Source organism: Diadema antillarum, unplaced genomic scaffold, assembly GCF_040938485.1.
Source record: "Diadema antillarum isolate AM-2024a unplaced genomic scaffold, OU_Dant_1.0 seq00001895_RagTag, whole genome shotgun sequence".
In the NCBI taxonomy this organism is placed as follows: Eukaryota; Metazoa; Echinodermata; class Echinoidea; order Diadematoida; family Diadematidae; genus Diadema; species Diadema antillarum.
Genome location: NW_027272561.1, coordinates 4,191 through 25,000, shown reverse-complemented (window position 1 = coordinate 25,000; position 20,810 = coordinate 4,191). Strand labels below are relative to the sequence as shown.

The window sequence follows — 20,810 nt, the reverse complement described above, 5'->3', positions numbered from 1 at the left end:
GGGGGGGGGGGGTGGATCAAAATGATTTTAGATTGTTCTAAGTGTTTCAACGCCCCACCACTTGTCCCATCCCATTAAAACAGGTCAACGGATGACTACCGCCTGTGCTGTTTGTTTGAGCAAGCAGAACTCTGCACTAAGGCCTCCTCGAATTTCTTGGACTCGTGCTCCCGTCTCATGCCAAACACTGTTCTCAGAGTCGCACTGTGGATCATCGGCTTCGGAGCACTGGTCGGCAACGCGATCGTCCTCGGGTTGCGAGCCCGCAAGGATCCCTCGCCGAGGGCCTCGACGCAGGGACTCTTCATCACCAATCTGGCCATCTCTGACCTCCTGATGGGTGTCTACATGATCACGATCGCCTCGGCCGACACATACTACGGCGACTACTTTTACCTCTACGCCGCGAAATGGCGGGAGTCTTGGATATGCAATCTAGCCGGCTTCCTCGCCGTGGTGTCGAGCGAAACCTCCGTGTTCATGTTGGCGGTCATCACTCTGGACAGGTTTCTTTGCGTCGTCTTTCCCTTCGGCAAGGTCAAGTTCCATTCCACTTCCGCCCGCTGTGGTGTAGCTGTGGTTTGGATCGTATCATTTGCGCTCAGTATAGTGCCTATAATACTAAGTTCTCATCTTGAAGGAATCTACGGTCGTACTAACATTTGCATAGGATTACCTCTTAATTTGGACCAAACCCAGTCGGGAGAACTTGTGTTTTCTTACGAAAAGCGCGTGTTTGAGTTTGTCCCAATCGACGAGGAAAAGGCAACGTCCTGGCTTTATGCTATCATCCTCTTTCTCGGTATCAATCTTGTCGTATTCATCCTCATCCTCATCTGTTACGTAATCATCTTCATCTTCGTGCAGAGATCCTCGAAGACCGCCTCAAAGTACGGGAAGCAGTCGTCGGCGAACAGTCGCGACGTCAAGCTGGCGACGCGCATGGCCATCATCGTCATGACGGACTTCTTTTGCTGGGTGCCCGTCATCATCATGGGCATCGTGTCTCAGTCCGGGGCGGTGGCACTTCCGGTGTCCCTCTACGCGTGGAGCGTCGTTTTCATCTTGCCAATCAACGCCTCGGTGAATCCTTACCTCTACACCTTCATTGCCTATAGAGGGCGCTCACGGAATCACGCGGCCACAGCCACAGTCAAAACTGTATCACTAAATATGACAACACCAGAACGCCATGGCAACGGGACAGCCACAACTGATGAATAAATACAAACAAACAAACAAACAAACAAACAAACAAACAAACAAAAAACAAACAAACGAACAAATAAACAACCTGTTGATGATGTGCTTACACTGTATTCAGTAGTTATTTTGTCAATGTACAGATTAAAGGAACATTGACTGGACTTTAAAGGACAAGTTCACCTTCATATACATAATTATGGATTGAGTGAAGGCAGCAATGTTAGTAAAACACATCAGTGAATGTTTGGGGAAAATCCGACAATCCGTTCAAAAGTTATGAATTTTTAAAATATCTGTGCAATCACTGCTGGGGGAGAAGACTACTACAGAGTATGATGTCACATGCGTACAACGATAAAAGGAAAATAAAAAGAGAATTTAACGAAACTTGACTTTTTTAATAAAGTGCACATTTCCTCGACTTGTTACTGACTAATGTTAGGGGTAATATTGTTCCCCCTGACTTCTGAAAGAGAGAAGTCGAGTGTTCATTTATTATGTGAGAAAAGTGAGAATATCTTGAATTTTCTGTATACTTTCTTTATATAATTGTACTCATATGACATCACAAGCTATAGTAGTCTTCTCATCCAGCCATGACTGAGCAGAAACTTCACAAATTCATAACTTTTGAACGGATTGTCCGATTTTCCTCAAACTCTTATTGATGTGTTCCACTAATATTGCTGCATTCACTCAACACACATGTCTATGAAGGTGAACTTGTCCTTTAATCAGAAAGATGATTCATGTCAGGATAATTGAATACTTTCCAAACAATGAGGGTTTAATTAGTATCCTTGATGAGAACATTGATTATGTATATAGTACATATATTACATGTATAATATATATATATATATATATATATATATATATATATATAACTATATATTGACAGCAATGGACTATATATATATATATATATATATATATAATTATGTATAGTGACAGCAATGGACTTAACCAGAACATGCCGGGGCGGTACAAGGACAGTTAATCGCATATTGGCAGCAAATTGTATTATGTAATATGTAATATGTATTATGTATAAATTCAAAGATACTTTAAAAGTGGATAGGTCTCCGTAAATCTATGTTTTAAGTATAGCATTCACGTATGAACCAGGTGTATATCAGGATGTACAGCTGAATGTGTATTCTTTTCAACTAAAATTACAAGTTTTGACACTTTCATGCAGTACTAAATCTTTACATGTAAATACCCACTCGCTTACCTGTTTTCAACTGCTCTCCTGAAATATTAATTCAATGTTAAACATAAAAAGTCTCAATGTGATTACAGAGATCATTGCAGACAATAAGGATTATTATGGACTAGCCTATTGGCTGACTTCTGTGTAAAAATGAGAATGTGTTGTTAAAGGGTAAATCCAGTCCAAATATAAGTTAGTCTGATTAAAAAAGAGTAAAATCTTACGAATTCGACGGCAAATTTTGACTAAAATCGGATGAAAAATAAGGAGGTTATGACATTTTGAAGTTTTGTTAATTTCTGCAAAACAGTTTTTGTATATGAGTTTATATGTATATGCAAATGAGTGAGCTAACCATGTCATACCCTCACACTATTGATCGTGTACAAAAAATGACGAAAGTCTGAAGTCTGAAACATGATGCTTTTTCTGGTTGAATGACTTCAGAACAGTGATCAATTAGATGTACCAAGATTTTAGCCTCGGGCATAATTGCGTTTGAGTGAAAAACTGGAAATTTCAAAATTTTATGTACAAACTACTGTATATGGCAAGTTGTGAGGGGATGACATGCTCACTTTTTCATTTGCATATTCATGTGTTGACCGTTCAAGAACGGTTTCCTGAAAATTGGCGAAACTTTGAAATGTCATAACTTCCCTTATTTTTCACCCGATTTCGATCAAAATTTTATTGTTGAGCTCCTTATATTTTACTCTTTCTTATCAGACTAACTTATACTTGGACTGGATTTCCCCTTTAAGTCATACGTAGTGAGCACACAAATGAGTCAAGAAAGTGACAAGAGTGATTTTTTTTATTTTTTTTTAGGAGGTGGTCAGTAAAACGAAATTTTGACTGATTGTTTTTGTTTTTGTTTTTTTTAAGGGAAATCCGGGACAAATTATAATAAGACTAAAAAGAAAGAGTATGATTTTCTGAGTACGACAGTGAAAATTAGATTAATGGAGATCGGATGAAAACTATAAGGAAGTTATAACGTTATAGAGTTTCGCTAATTTTCATGAAACAGTTTTTGAACAGTTAATATGAATATGCAAAATTTGAATAATTCCCGATTTGCATCAATTATTGATGATGCTATCTCGTCACAATTTGCCATAAAATATTTGTGTATACATATAAGAATTATGATGAAATTTCCTGTTTTTTATCACACGCAATCCTGAACCCACGTACCAAATCCTAATGTATCTGACTGATCATTATCAATTCGATGTTATTCGACCAGAAATAACACAATGCTTTATACTTTCAGACAAGGAAATGGAGTCTTTTGCTATTTTTGGTACACGGTCAATAGGAGACTGTGAAGTGATAGTATCATAAGCTCTCTCACTTCCGTATTTCCATCATCAGACTGTTCAAGACTTGGTGGACAAAAATTAACGCATCTGTAAAACTTCGAAAAAAAAAAACTTTATTAGGGTCTACATTTACTCCAATTTTGAGCAAATTTTCACTACTGTGTTTGTCATGTCTTATCTGTTTTGCTTTGTTTTGTTTTCAGACTAACTTTTATCTAGTCTAGAGTTCCCTTTCGGTATACTGTTGTTTTATTATCCATCATTTGACCCCCTGATGGTGCAATTGTAGCTACATTTTGGCCTTTTTTTTTCCTCAAGCACGACACTGAGTATACATCTCAAATTTCGACAGCATGTGCTGTTTAATGTTGGTAATAACATCTGGGGGGCATTTCATGAAGGAACTTGTAGGATAAAATGTCCGACAAGTGAATTATATCCGACAAGTTCAGAGGAATCAGCCAATCAGACTAAAGAATTTCTCAAAACTTGTCGGATATAATTGACTTGTCAGATATTTTGTCCGACAAGTTCCTTCATGAAATGCCCCCCTGATGTCAACGCTTTCCCTAAAAAATGGATTTTGAAGTTTTAGGAAGGTGGAACATCTCGAATTGATTTACTGTAAAAATCAACAACAACGGGAAAAGTGTAAGGATTGGTGGGGCCACACATTCACATGCACATTCTCCTTTTTTTTCCATTTCGACTAAGGATTTCCTTGAAATGTTTTCATTAATTTTGTTTCGAGGCCACTGCCATATCACATATCATTAGTCAGGTTTGAACTCAGATGGCAATCTCTTGTATTTTTCTTTCGTTGCTATTGATGCTGTTGTGGTTATAGGCAAGATGCAATGAGGTCGACATGATTTTTCTATCAACTATAAATTGTAAGCTTTAGACAATCAAGTGTTTTTAGATCATGTTCATTCATGTCAATTTGAAAGTCATTTTATCGCCGTATTTGTGTTCATGTTTTTCAAGGATGAATGCAAAAAAAAAAGAAATAAAGCAAACAAACAAACGAACTATCGACATGTTTTGTTTCCTTTTTTTTTTGAAGGAAATCATAAATAGAAGAATTTTGTGCGTACGTGTTGGTTCACAAAAGATAAAAAGAAGAGATTTTAGTGCAAACCCTTGTCCGAAACCCTAAAGAAGACGCATGCATTGAAACTTTGGTGCAAGCCATGTTTTGAATACATGTAGGACTAGTCATAATAATAACTTTTCAAATTCAAATTCAAATTTATTTCACATGCTAAAAAGAAAACATCACGTTCACAATAAAACAGAAGAGAAAAGTATATACATACATAGCACGTGAGGGATCAGTAAAGGCCGTATGAAGCCTATCGAGGCCGATTCCCTTACAAACAGTAAATAGGACGCAATTTCCATCAAATATACATTAACGAACAAATACAACAAAGAAACATCACAACAATAAAAAGTGAGAAAAAGTGGCAAAATTATTACAATAATTACTTAATTGCACTTTGGATTAAAAACGTTTTGTATTTACGTTTAAAAGATGACAGTGTTGGACTCTCTTTAATAAAAGTTGGTAACTCATTCCAGCATTTTGCTCCAGTGTATCTAATTGTAGTCTTTGAGAACTTATATCTGTAAAAAGGTAAACATAATCTCGTTGGCACGTCTAGTGTTGTAGGCATGGATTGCACTATTTGGGGTAAACGAATTATGGAACGTGACAGGTAAGATACCTTTAAAGTATGAAAACATATATGTAGCCACTTGTAATTGCACAATTTGATCAATTTTCAAAATTTTCAATTTCTTAAACAGAACTGCAGTGTGTGCAAACGGATTTACATTACAGAGTATTCTTATTGCACGCTTTTGTAACATCAAAACACGATTCAATGAATATAACGAACTGTGACCCCATATTATTGCACAATGGGGAAATCATTGTGTGGTACATGGTTAAAAGAATCTTTAAAGGAAATATATGTTTTAGATAATTCATGACACCAACAATTCTACTTATTTTGATACAAATATCATCAAAATGACCTTTCCATGTTAAACCATCATCAATTGTAACACCAAGAAATTTTACTCTATTGACTTGCTTGATTTTGACATTACCTATATATATTTGTAAAACATCTTCATTTATTACCTTATTCTTTGTCTTAAATACCATATAACATGTTTTATCAATATTCAAAACCAAACGATTTGCAGTAAACCAAGAATACACTTTCTGCATTTCTGAATTAATCTTATTGTTAACTTCATGCACATCCTGGCCTGAGAAAAATAAGTTTGTGTCATCTGCAAATAATATAGAATACAAATTAGGGCTTACAAACTGCAAATCATTAACAAATCGCAAAAAGAGAAGAGGACCCAGTACAGAACCTTGTGGAACGCCTGTATTCACATGGCACAACTCTGATTTTGTATTATTTACAACTGTATATTGTGTACGATTTGATAAATAACTTTTAAACCAGTTCAAAACATTTCCTCTTATTCCATAGTATTCCAATTTCATAATAAGTATTCTATGATCTATACAATCAAATGCTTTTGTTAAATCTAAAAATATTCCTACCAAAAATTCATGATTTTCAAATGCATTTGATATTTTTTTCCATAAATTCAAGTAACGCCATATACGTAGAATAACCATGTCTAAACCCAAACTGCTGATGATACAAAATATCATCGCTGTCAATAAATGATATCAATCGAGCATAAACTAATTTTTCAAACAATTTAATAAAAACTGACAACAACGATATCGGCCTATAATTTTGTAGCTGGTGTTTGCCCCCCCCCCCCTTCTTAAAAACTGGAATTACTTTTGCTACTTTAAGTTGTCGTGGGAATATCCCACTTTCCAGAGATGAATTTAGTATTGCACACAAGGGTTCCATTATAAAACATATTGATTTCTTGAATACATTGACTTGAATATCGTCATCACCAGGACTCTTATTTACTTTCAAATCATTTACAATAGTTAACATTTCGGATATAGTAATAGGCTTAAAAAACACAGATTGGCTATAAGTATTGCGCAGGTAAGTGTAAACAGAAGCAGATGAATTAGGCACTTCTGATACAATATTTCTTCCTATTGCACAAAAATACTCATTAAAATGTGTTGCTACAGACTCTGCAGAGTCGATAAAATGATCATTGACTTGCAACGATTCGATATGATTATTCTGCCTTTGTTTATTAATTACATCATTAATAAGAGGCCATGTTTTCTTTAAATTCCCACGCACACAACTAAATTTCCTGTAATAATATTCACCCTTTCTTTTACGTAGTTCCTTATCTAAATTCCTATAATGTTTAAATTTCTGTTCACTGGCGGCAGTACGATTCCTGAGATACTTACCATAAAATAAATACTTCTTTTTACACATTTTTCTAAGCGTGCTATTAAACCATGGTTTGTCATTTCTTTTTACTCCGTGCACGCACTTTTGTAATGGAAACATAATACATAACTTCATAACTATAAGCATGGTAAATTATACACATCAAACTAATATGCCAGGGTTATACACCCCAAAAAAAAATGCATTCAATATCAATTCATGTGATTTTATTTAACATTTCATTTTTTTAACCCAATAAGGCGTTTATGGAACTGGAGGCGAACTTTGTTATCATCAGTCCTTGTCATTGGCTGTTGATAAATTTTGCTTGAACCAATCACCATCCTATGAAAATGAACAATCGTAAACATAACTAGCCTTGAATCAGCGCCCTTCGAGACTAGCACGCAATGATAAACAAATACACGTGCACAATACATGTGTACTCTACTAATCGTCATACCACCTAACCTCGTATCAACTTCCTCAACAAGGGTAGAGATTAGCGCCTTGATCTAAGACTAATTTTTACAGTTCATTACGCAACCTATGTACCTCTGAAGGTTGTCGACTGTGCTGTGTACGCCTCTTTTGAGCCTTCAAGAAGCTTTCTCTCATTGTTCTCGACGTCGTCGACAGAAATCTACGAAAGATTCAGACCACAAGACCTCTGTAATCATTCCAGATCGCTCATTATCTGACGAGATAATTCACGGCTGCATGGTAAGAGAAACTGCATTGTACTTAGGCCTGAAAACCTAGATCATTTCGTCGCCACAGCTTTATGCCCCACCGATGCGCGAGCGAGGTAGGTCTTCTGTGGGGTTTGGTGGTGCGGGCGCGGGCCGGTTGGGTGTGTACCGGAGGGACTGGGGCATGGGTTGGGGCCGCGGTAGCCCCGGAGACCGCGCCGCCAGGCGCGGTCCTGGCGGCTTCCCCGCAGTTTCGTTTATGTTAGTTCCTAAGTATTCTGTGCGCTTGTGCAAGTGATTGTGAATTCTGTGAACATCGGTGAGCTGCTTATAAGACATCATTTTGTGCATCACAAGCAATGAAATGCATCAAACAGTCGCCGATGATAGTCATTTAGGTTTCATCGACCCATGTAAGTATTCCTAGTAGTTTCTGTTGAAAAATTAAGGAAATATAGCGCCGCAAAGGCACCCGTTTGTTCAACATGAAGATCTTTTATGGGAGCACGGCGCAGCCGCCACACGCAGTGGCGGCTGTCGCAGTTAGGGCCGCGGTGCGTAGCATTTGCATCAAAGGATGAGCTGAGCTTCCTTTGCAGGCCTTTTTATCCTCTACGTCTCTTTCAAAGCATGACTTTATCTGGTTGAGTTTGGTGAGAGAAAAGAAAAACTCTGGATACCCAGCACTATGATGTATGTAAGCCATGTGATGTGCGGCTTATCGAGACGGAGGTGATGCTGGATGGAGCACGTCTTTAAATTAATTGAATGTACAGGACTGTATCAGAATTTTAGTTCTGTTTTATGATGTTCGGTTGTGCATTCCAAGCTTTTCCTCTTCCGTGGACATGGTTGTGGAACAAAACAACTTCAGAATACTTAATACCACAATACCAGGATGTGACACGGTAACTTTGGGGGTGACGTATCTCATCATAGTTCTGTGTAGGCTGGATTATACTGATCGTCCAGTTTAATAATGATTCTGCATGTTTAATCTTATGGATTTGGATTCATGATAGGTTTGTGTTGTGCAGGGAGTGGTTGGAGTTTGAGAGTCTTTGGCTTTGGCTTTATCAGGCTGTGGGTGTGGGAGTGAATTGTCACCTTCCCATGCCACGGAAAGGAGCTCTAGCCCTGTTTTAAGGCTGTACCACACACTTATGTGCACACTTACTATTCTTAACTTTAATATTTAAATAAGGAAAATGAAAAGTCTTTTTTTTTTTGTAGATTTAACTTTTTTTCTTTCAGTGGCTGTATCATTATCATACAATCTTGTGCACACTAAATAAAATGTTTTTACTTATTCAGATGGAAAAAAAATGTCAAAAATCCATAATTATATAATTCACTTGTTTTGCTGGGGGCTTTTTGTGGTTTGTTTTTTTTTTCTGTTTTGTTGTTGTTGGTTTTTTTTTTTTTTTTTTTTTTTTTTGGGGGGGGGTTGTGTTTTGTGTCAGGCATGTGAGTATGAGAAAGACCCCCAAAGCAAGGCATGAGTCACACACCTACAGTGTACTTAACGCCCCACAAAAATGCATAAGACTTGGCAGGTCTTCATTGCATCTTATTGCCCTCTATCCCTATTGCCCTTGATCTACTGCATCGCAAACTTTAACTGCTTGTAATCTTTGTATGCTTGTATTGGTACTACCTTATATTCTTTTCACATTACATTCACACACAGGTCACTGAATTGATTTTCAGCTTGCTGCATTACTGAGACCCACACAGTGACAAGGCCCAAATCATGTCTCTGTATCGAAGCTCAGTTTTCGTTGTGAAGGGACTGCGGGAATTTTGCAGGTGAGTGGATAAATTGTAGAACTTTGAGAATGCTAAAATCTTTATGTGCCATGTTTGCACGCCCAACTCAAGTCGACAGCATGCCAAGTTTGCATATTCTGCTCAAATGCCCAAACCAGCCAACTGATTGATACATTGCCAAACACCACAGTACAGTGAAAGTGTTTCTCACAATTCCATTCCTGTCACATGTAGCTTGCATTTTCTGTGGTGGTGACCATCAAGAGGTGTCCCCTACTGGATTTGTGAGTAAATTCTAAGTTTCTTGCACTGTTTTGTGTGTAAAAGTCATGTGTCTACAATAATGTAGTTACTGGTCATTTGAAAGAATATCAGTCACAGATTTGTCATACAATTTATATCAAAGCAAAACTTGGCATTTTCTCTACAACTTTGCTCATGACATGTCCAGGGTAGCAAAATGTATAAAAAGTTGCATAGGTTTGAAAAACAGAATGCTTTCACAAAGTATTCCTTGCTGTCTCAGAATAATGTGGCACACAGGGGGTTTACACCATGAAACATCAAGAGTTAAGATGAATAAATGCTGCTAATGAGTAGTGTTAAAATTCTTTTTGAAAACATCTCTACATGTACTTTTCATGTTATCTGTATGCTTCACACTACAAGTACTGAAACAAATGTACCCATGATACATTCACAGAAGCATTCTTAAGTCATGATTTTCAATCAATGTATTATTTTGTTGATATGAACTTGAACGCAATAATATGGTGACAACGCCATGATTTGCTCCTGAGACAATTGCTCCAGTCTTATTTTCTCTCAGGACCTAGGGTTAGGGTTGTCATAGGGTTTGAAATAGGTTTAGTTTTGTGTGAGGATTAGGGTAAGAGTTATGACTGTGGGCAGAAGTTATGTTTGTCGTAATGTGCAGAATGCTAGTATATATCTTGGGAGCAATTGTTGCAGGAGCAAATGTCATTTAACCATGCAATACACATGTACAGACCTATTACCTAGGTACTGAATAAAATTTCCCCAATAAAAGGTCTACTCAGTCCTGACTTACAAGTACCAGGTATTTTGTACCTCAGGCAAACAGCAATAATGTACAAAGGTCCAATTCAAATATCATAATTCTCACCATAAATCTGACAGAGAGATTCAGAGGGCTGTATCCTTCCAGAATGTAGATTGTAACAGGGTAATTCACACAGTCATATTTGAAGGATGATAGTGAAAACTCCAGAAATTTGGATAAAAAATTGAATGTTTATGATCCATAAATGGCATTCTTTCTGTGTCCCGTGCTTTTACGCATATGTGGAAAGAACAAATATAGGCTTTGCCCTATATCTCTCTCCCCCCCCCCCCCCCCACCGTGTATTGCTGCATAGACAATTGAAGCTCAGGCGTGCTGTAAAGCATTTTGACATAATATATAGGGCATGGCTGTGCACCGTACCAAAACTTTCACACGATTACATGATGCGATCTAACCAATCATGACACATATACATTTGTACTTCATCTGCTTACCATATTGCCATATTACATGGAAAACCCATAGAGGGCAGAGGTATTAATAACTACTGTGTATACACAGCCCTGTCGCTATACACAAGGCGTTGTGTACAGCGACAGGGCTGTGCATAGTTACGGTATTAAAGTATTTTCCGCAGAAATTGTCTTTGTCTTGTCACCATCAAATTGGCACCTCTGAAGTTAGCTGCATATATTACGATGGAAAAAGATTTTGAGAATTTTATCACACCAATAAAGAGATTTTCCAGTTGAAAGTAGTATTATAAAGATTTTAGGAGGAATGATAACTTCTTGATGCAATGCTCACTCTCTCTCTCTCTCTTCCTTTCTTTCAGGAGTGGCTACGAACGTGCAGCCAAGTCCTTTGATAAGACCGCCCTCGATATCAACGTCGCTGGCAAGTCGTTCCTCATCACCGGTGCCAACAGTGGTATTGGGAAGAGCACTGCCCTCGCTGTGGCTCAGAGAGGTAAGCCGTATGTCTCAATGTTCAGAAATGTTTTGTGGGCTTTTCATAGCATGTATACTGTATTACAAAGACAAGATAGGGGAGTCTGGATTCATGATGGTACATGTATGATTGTATCTTTTGAAGTCCAGTTTCTACCAATTTTTTTGTCTCGATTATGATATGGTTTGATGAAATTCATGCCAACTTTCATTATTTGGTGGAGAGAAAAGAGGTACCATATCAATTATGATTCACATGATGTGAGCAAAACTTATGCAATCTATCAAAATCACATGCCAAATATCCAGAGCATACAAAATAGGATATAGTCCATAGTAACACTAGGGAGTAATTTAAGACATAATGCACAGTGCAAATTTGACTTTGAATGTGTGAGGAAATTCTGAGGCTATAAGCTTATCAAATGTACAATTATGTTTAGGGATTCTAGAAATATAGGTTATGTGTGCATGCTGATTTTTTCGCTATGATCCAGATGTGACTGTATTACGACATATCCCTTGAATTAACGGAAAACTCATTTCAAGAACAGTAACCCGTCCAATATTAATGAATAAACTCTTTATGAAATCCATTACTGAGATCAGATTTGTCGTCGTTAGAACATTCATTTTCCTTGTGAATAAAGTCCTTGTGAATAGAGGTCTCTTGCATTTGAAGTGAAAAATCAAAATATCTCAGCTCAAGTGCTTGGCTTAATTCATGGACACGGATGACATGATGTGCCAAGCTGAACAAAATATGCACTATAAATATCTGTATTGAAAAATTGGTGTATTCCTGTACTAATGTGTAGCATTTCTATGTGACCCTTGTAACATTGGTATCATGTGATCAGTATTTCTCGTTTCTTATTGGCCGAATCATACCTCAAGGTGGCACTGTACACATGGTGTGTAGGAACCAGGAGCGAGGAGAGGAGGCCAGGAAAGAGATCGCAGAAACCACAGGAAATGAGGTTTGTATTTAAAACAAAGTCCTTCTCTTGGGAAACTTTCAAACCAAATCTTGAATCACATTATTTTGTTCAAATCTTCATGTGATAAATAGATCACATATATTTGATCAAACCATGGAAAGCATGCCTTGGAAGTGGGCTTAAAATTATACCAAACTTGTTTGCCCCTCTGCACCGATAGAGATGATCAATTTCTGTGTGGGAAGCTCTGTGTGGAAGGCTTTGTGCAGCTGGAGTACATGGACAGTTGAAAACTTCATCTAACTGGGCTATTAAAAAAATCATTTATCTTACTTGCCCGAAATTTCTCTCTGAGATTTCTTTTGAATGTGTTGATTTAAGCATTCTCCAAGAGATGATGTACCTCTTTTGTTCTGTTTGCTTTTGTTTTGCCCTGTGCACTTCTTGTTTTAGTTTATCTTGTGATTTGACTATGCACTGTTATCCTCTGCCCTTTGGCATATCTAGATGAAGTCTGTACAGGGCTTTACAAATGCTTACTAGTATAGTTATTTCTTGAAAATATAGTCGGTTTGAAATGTAATCATTCTGTTAAATTTTACTGATAGACCTTAATGAGTTTGTTGGGCATGAAATTGGTGGACAACCAAAGAAAATTGATGCATTAACTCTTTATGTGCTACGTTCGCACGTCCGACTCAGTCGACGGCGTGCCTCCTTCACATATTCTGCTCAAACGCCCAAACCAATCAATAAATCGCCAAATGCCCCTGCCGGTACAATGAAATCGTCTCTGGCAATTCCATTCCTGTCGCATGTATCTTGCATTTTATGCGGTGATTGACTATCAAGTTGTGTTTCTTACGTGATTTGGGAGTAAATTCTTAGTTTTTATCTCTGTTTTGTGGGCAAAAGTCATGTCTCTATGATAATGTAGCTACTGGTGATTTGAAAGAAAAGTAATCATAGATTTGTCATGCAACTTATACATCAAAGGAAAGCTTGGTATTTTCTGTACAGCTTTGCCCCTAACATGTTCCGGGGTAACAAAAATCCATAAAAGTTGCATTGTTTTGAAGAACAAAACATATTCCCAAAGGATGACTACGTTGCAGTCTCAGAATGGCACACAAGCGGGTTTATACTATGGCACATAAAGAGTTAACCTAAAAGATAATCGTCCAGTAAATGGCTTAATCAAACTTCATTTCCACTTATGATTTTGTTTGGGTTTGTGGAGTGATGCAATTTTCAAATTTTACATGATTAGAGTGTAATCCTGTAAATGCCAAATGCCATCTACTGTTTGCAAAATCAGGCACTGTATTATCAGCATAATAGGAAGTTCATCAATTTTAGTCATTGCTCTCTGACAATTAGTTTTCAGTGGTTTTTCTTGATGTATAAACATCTGCTGAACATTATCATCGCTGGGGTGACAAGACCTCGTATCTACAAAATGTCAAATGTTCAGGAGAGCACAAAAACATGGCGGCCAAAGCACTGTAGTGAATGGGAAAGCCTTTCCTTTGACATGTCGTGGTGGCTTCATTTTTGGAGTAAGACAGTTGGAATTTGGCCAAGACATCACTTGACCCATTATTTGACAATTAAGCCAAAAAAGTCATTTTCGCCAAAATTTCAGATACAAGGTCTTGTCACCACAGCAAAGATATGCTATAAATACATTCATTTTTTGTATGCACTGAATATTTTTGCATTCCAGGATGTGCATCTTCACATAGTAGACATGTCAGACTCGCAGAAGGTAGCAGACTTCGCCAAGGAGTTTGTCAATAGTGGCAAGCAGCTGCACGTTGTCGTGAGTATTGTCTCGTCTCACATTTTCGGAGCAACACAGCAGTGTGGGTTTTATAGTTGTACTGCTAGATGAATAAAAAATTATGCATCCCTGTCATTTCAATGTCAGTTTGGTAGTCATTGTTAACTTCTATTTCTGCAGTGCCTTTAGGTATATCAGGCTTAACACATGTCTTTGCTGCCAGTAGCCTTGTATTATTCCTCCCTCACCCCCATAAAAAAAAAAAAAAAAAAACTGAGCCAAAGCAAAACTTAACTGAAACTACTATCACCCACACTGTGGAAAGACTTGCTTTCCATTCATTGACGTTTAATGTATTATTAGACCTTATGGATTGCTTTTGTTCCAGTGCAATGTCTAAAAATACCATTTATTTGATCTCTCAGGGAAAAAAAGAATATCTCTCCAAGTGGATGCACACACTGTATACTTCATCTGGTGCCATGACATTTACTCCAATGACAAACTAAACCTACAAAACCCTATCACACCCCTAGTCCTAACCCTAAGTCCTTGGAGAAAATACGACCGGAGCAACTGTTGCAGGAGCAGATGTCGTTTCGCCACTACATCTATGCCATCATGCAATGATGATGATGATGATGAAGGAGACTCGTATGACACTGTAGGAGCACTATCCAAAGTTTATAAGACGAATAAGTTTGTTTTTGGTTTTTTTTCTGTGATCTATAAACATGCCAGAATGGGAGAAGGGGCTTTTTTTCGTGGACAAGCAAAAGCTCCCCAAAGTCCAGCAGCCACAAAAGGGGCCAATCCATATGATACATGTACAATGGTCTTCTCATACTTTCTTCATGAGAGTGAAAATGTTGATTTCCTTCTCACCACTTCCTGTTTGGGTTCAAAGGTCAATAATGCAAAATGCATTGTGAACACAATGCTCCAAAATTTCCAGCAGCTACAAAGGAACCCTTTCTTGAAATACACTAATGTTTTGAAATTGTCTACAAAGCAGAAAAAAGCAACAACAAATGTTTTCCTTCTCACCACTTCCTGTTTGGGTTCAAAGGTCAATAATGCGGGATGCATGGTGAACACAAGGCAGGAGACAGCTGCTGGCTATGAGGTGAACTTTGCCACCAACACCCTGGGCACCTACATCCTCACCTCACAGCTCATTCCTCTCCTCCAGCAAGTGGAGAATGCAAGAGTGGTAAGACATGTATTACTGTATACGGCATATAGACCGATTTAATTTCGATGACCTATTCACCTACCGCCGCTAGCGGCGCTATAACGGTCGCCATAACTGGGGGCCAACGGGGGCTTCCGCGAGCCTAGCTACCCAGCGAGTTGCACTTGCAGCTAGCAGCCTAGCGTACCCATCGCGCATAGTTAGCCGGGCCTGGCCGCTGCGCCGCGGCCGGCGACCGCCGGCGCCGCGCTAATACAACTTGTATTATAATTGTGATTGTTTACTCACTGTGTGGAAAAGTCATTCAGCGGCTTTTAATGCCCTTCTTTTGGACAAATTGAATGATTCAGACATATTGATCTACTTTGAAAGCTTCAAAGGAAGGATCAGGAAAACACATCGTGCAGTTGTTGGGTACACAAATAACAGAAAAATGGAAATGGAAACTGCACGGCAGTGTGTGAAATTCAGACACCGCTGACGCATAATAAATCAAGGCAAAATTAAAGACAATTAAGTGAAATACAACGGTATAAAAATGCACAGATTTCGAAACAAACTATGTCTACTAGATTCTCTATTTAATTAGGTTATCACTGCATATTCGTAAAATATGTTGTTCATCTTAGAAGACAAGTTTAGATCAAAGATCAAAGAATTTGATAATTCACTGATTTTTTATTTTCTTTTTTTTATTTTCTTTTTTTTTACAAATCCTTCGTGTCCTACTTGCCAAAGTTAGAATACACTTCCTGGCTAGACTTTATTATTATGACAAACATTTTACAGCCTACACTACAGCTAAATAAATGTTTCAAGATGCGTTAAATTCTTATATTGTTTGCACTTCTTCAATGTTCAGCACTGAATTAACCATAGGCCTATTCAATTTTGGCCTGGAACTCTGAATTTGACTTTTGATAAAGTGATACTTATAAATATTAAATCATGGATGGTGGCAAACATCCGTTTCATAATCATACTAAGAAAGTATGATTTAAAAATCACTTTTGTAGATTATGATATTAGGCGTTAGCGTGATGTTATGCAAGGTTACTTAGACCTAAAACAGTAGAAGTTTTGGTTGTAGACATCAGGCGACGTAGTCGTTTCGTAAGTTTAGGCATATACAGCCTATCAGAAACGCCTATATTTGTATTCCGTTTGGTTTGCTTAGTTAGGCTTGCCTGAAGTTATCGACAACCGTCGTGTAGGGACGGGTTCTAGAAGTCAATAGGTCTAGATCTAGTCTGGACTCTTGCCTAGATTTCTAGACAAGATCTAACGTTAGACAGATTGTACCCTGCTGGCCCGACACTCCCGAGTAAAGCCTAGCCTGCCCTAAAATTAGGTTAAGTTAACTGATAGCTTGCAATTTATTGCGCCATATCTAGCTCAAGATTCTTATTCATTATTTGTATTTAATTATATATCAGTTAGCTTGTCAACAGCCTAGGCTTATTAGCAAGACGTCTGCCTGCGCCTAGCAATAATTCTCCCCAGCGGTTTTTATTCTCTTCCACAAATGTGAATCTACGGGGCTTACACGCGAGTACCCAAGTCATCGCCAAAGAAATAGTCTACAAACATTCACGGATCGTGCCGATATTTACCTTGAAATTCAAGTTTTGGCTACAGCCGTATGTCATCTACCCATTCGCTCATAGTCGGTATAAGTTGTTTAATTTTTTTTTTTTTTTAATTAGCTAGCGAAAAAAAAAAGTAGACTCTTGTTGTCACAAAGCCAGATGCGTCGATCGCTGCCAGCGCCAGAGATAGCTAGCTGGCCGGCTGGCGCCGGGTGGTAACCTAGCACTGGCTGCCGCTGGCACCCTTGCTACGCACGCAGGGCGCTTGCCGACCCAGCCTTTTTGGCCCCCAGTTATGGCGTCGCCTTAAGAGGGCGCACTTCCATGAACAGTCGCTTGAATCGGTCTATATTTAGCGAGTCTATATGTGACCGTGCACCACAAAACGAACATAAAGTCACACACACTGATTTTGCGTGAGGACTGAAAATAAGTGCAATGGGTCAACCTAGCCGATCTTGAGTTTTTCATATTTTCTGAAAGAACAGGTCTTCGATTACATTATGCTAAAATTTGGTATCATAAAACGGGCGGGAAAGTGTGTTTTTTAGCAGTTTATCTCGGACATTTTTGGTAGAATAGTGTGATTAGGTGTGTCTTTAGAGACCCTTTTCCATTTCTGAAAAACCTTGTACACACTCTTCACTTTCAACTCTAATAACTTTTGAAAGGATAGTGCTACTGCTTTGAAAGTTGGCATTAATTATGGACAGAATATGTTAATGAGGCATGCTCAATTTCAGTTTAATCTGATAATTCCTTCATTGTTATTACTCTGGTGGTTTACTTCCTGTTTTTTGTCCCATTCATCTCACAGCCAGCACGGCTTGGTAAAGATGAAGCGCTTAAATAGACACTGTACTTCAGAGCCTCTTTTCTCAGTTCACACTTTTCCCGAGTTTGTGCTTCTTTCCAATATTTAGATAGGTTAGGAGAGTCCATTTGATTTGAGTTATACATCATTTTAAAGCTTAAAGTCTATTCTTTCAGAATATGGTCTTAACGAAAAAATCATGTCTGGCGACTTTTTGTTTGTTTTGTGGTGCAGGGTCACATATTTTCATGAATTGGACTTCCCCGACAATTTTGCAAGATTCATGATCGTGGAGTACAGTACTGAACAGAGAAATGTATTCGTGCATGTTATGTGCGATCAGAGTCTATATTTTTGTGTGTCATTAAATTTGCGAATAGCACCTGATTCGCAAAATTAATCATAATAATGATAAGGTCTTATTCATCCAGGGTAGCCTCTTCAATGTTGCCACTGCTCTACCAGAGGGCCCTGCCATTCACGAAAATAAAAACCGTGCGAAATATTCGGCGTATACAGTATTGCAGCAACAAAGACCATTGGTCCAGCTGTTTGAAAATTACAGTTTACCTTTGAAAAGACAAACATATTTTGCCACTTTCCTCTGAAAACAGTCCATGTCTGTGATGTCTCCCGAGCTAACATGAATTTCTTGATATTGTTTACCATAATGAGGACCAAAAGAAACAGATTTCAATCATAGGAGTGTAACACATGACAGATGTTGATCACACAGGGGGTTTACACCATGGCGCATAAAGAGTCGAGAGCTAATTAATTGATGTCAGATTTATGTCAGAACATTATCAATGCAGCTATGCTGAATGTGACTGATGTGATGGGCTCCTAATTAGAGTGATAATGTCTGTTATTTATTTCACAGATCACAGTTTCATCAGGTGGAATGTACACACAGAAGCTAAATCTGAATGATCTTCAGAACAAGAAGGTGTCAACTTTTGAGGGGACAGCCGTCTATGCTGGCCAAAAGGTATGCAACCATACAATCATATACAAGGAGGGTTGAGCCAAATTGTTTGTGAGTGTGCATGTGTGTGTGTGTGTGTGTGTGTGTGTGTGTGTGTGTGTATGTGTAACATAAGGGCAACATGATTAAGATATCTTGCTTTTGCTGAAGCAAAAAGATTTTTATTAGGACATCAAAAGAACATTTCTTGGCACCACCAATAGGCCTAAAGAATCATTGATAGCTGCCTCAACACATCCCTGTAACTGATTGAGTGATTAACACTTTGCATATTATTACTAATGAACAATTATGAACAAAAAAAAAGGTTATTTATAGATTATTCTACTCACATAGCAAAATTTCTAGTTATATCTATGAAGTTCAAGTTCAAATTTATTTCCATTCGACATAAAATCACCAAACAATTCATACAATGAAAACACATAGATACAAATATATGAATATCAAAAGAAATACACACACATACACAAAACAATATTATGTATGATTTTATATATATATATTTTTTTCTGCTCTCAATGTTCTTGTGTCATGTTCCTCCCCACCCCTGCTCCTAAACATCACAGAGACAGCAGGTGATTATGACAGAACAGTGGGCTAAGAGGCACCCGGAGATCAAGTTCTTCTCCATGCACCCTGGCTGGGCAGACACTCCGGCGGTGCGCACCTCCATGCCCGACTTCTACGAGCGCATGAAGAACCGCCTGAGGACCCCGGAGCAAGGGGCGGACACCCTGGTGTGGCTGTGTCTGGCGAGCAGTGTTCAGGAGGAGAAGAGTGGGGGGTTTTATCTAGGTATGTGTGACAATAATGGGGTGACTTATTTAAATGTTGTTGCTACATAATATATATGTCCATAATCTTTTTGGATTGATTGTAGCTTACTTTGGCACTGCAACATGTTTCTTTTCTCAGTGATTAAAAGAAGAAATGGTAGGTATTCAATATGTTTTAGAACAGTGTGAAAGAGATTGCTTATGATATACACTGTATATCATAAGCAATCTCTTTCACATTGATCTAAAACACACTGAATGAAATGTTGTGTCTTCTTTGTTTTTTTCAATATTTATGTTTCTTACTATTTTTCTATGAAGAAAGCACAGTGTAATTCATGAATACCGTTACTAATGCTTGCAGTTCAATATTGCAGCAATGAGTTTAAAGTGTTTGGTGCTTTTGATTAGAACTGTACTTACATTTGTATATACTGATTTGTTTACATCATCATGTTTCAGATCGCAAGCCTCAAGCAAAGCATCTAACTTTCGCCTGGACCCACTCTTCCGAACAAGAGGAGGAAAAACTGATGACGGTGCTGGAAGAGATGGCATCGAACTTCACAAAGTCGCAATCGGAGTAGTAACATTCCATTTAGAGACTTTTAATCCACATTGAAGGAGGCAGTTCTATGCAGTACCTGCGCATTCAGTGGAACTTATCAACACAACGTGATATTGGCAATCAGTCAAAACAGACCACATTTTGTGATGTATGTGGTCGCTGTGCAAAGTGTGCTGAACCAGTCAGGTTACATAATCACCACACTGGTTCACTGCGTGTTTCATACTGAAGAGGATGTCTCCACATCAAGATCTTCGAGGAAATCCCTCATCCTCTTTTGTTTGTTTGTTTGTTTGTCTGTCTGTCTGTCTGTCTATTTGTTAGTATGTTTGTTTGATTGGTTGATTTTAAGACCTGGTCAGTAGCTGTCATTGTTTATTTCAGTGAACAGTTTGGTGTGTCTCCAAAATCATGAGTTAAAAGAAAGAGTACATCTCTTGGTATGTATGGGACTACAGTGAATGAGATTGCATCATGCAGTCAAATTTTACCCTCCACATCACCAGAACAACAACAACAAAACTAAATGTCTCAATTCTTCCTCACCGAACAGTGTTACAAGTGATATCTGA

The 20,810-nt window shown here is 38.1% G+C and overlaps 2 protein-coding genes across 2 annotated transcripts in view; both read left to right on the top strand.

Annotated features, from left to right (window-relative positions):
- The window catches only part of LOC139713033 (G-protein coupled receptor GRL101-like), a 15,034-nt gene extending 13,810 nt beyond the window's left edge, over positions 1 to 1,224 (top strand). Inside the window, exon 11 of the mRNA XM_071624809.1 lies at positions 84 to 1,224. Within this exon, the coding sequence (XP_071480910.1) occupies positions 84 to 1,224 (1,141 nt within the window). The remainder of the gene's footprint in view (positions 1 to 83) is intronic.
- Positions 1,225 to 7,707: 6,483 nt separating this feature from the next.
- LOC139713032 (dehydrogenase/reductase SDR family member 12-like) lies at positions 7,708 to 20,257 on the top strand. Its single transcript, XM_071624808.1, has 9 exons — positions 7,708 to 7,844; positions 9,504 to 9,622; positions 11,467 to 11,600; positions 12,479 to 12,561; positions 14,249 to 14,344; positions 15,375 to 15,518; positions 18,787 to 18,894; positions 19,461 to 19,689; positions 20,133 to 20,257. Exons 2-9 carry the CDS (start codon positions 9,567 to 9,569, stop codon positions 20,255 to 20,257), a joined length of 975 nt encoding a protein of 324 aa, XP_071480909.1. The 5' UTR covers positions 7,708 to 7,844; positions 9,504 to 9,566.
- The last annotated feature ends 553 nt before the right edge of the window (positions 20,258 to 20,810 follow it).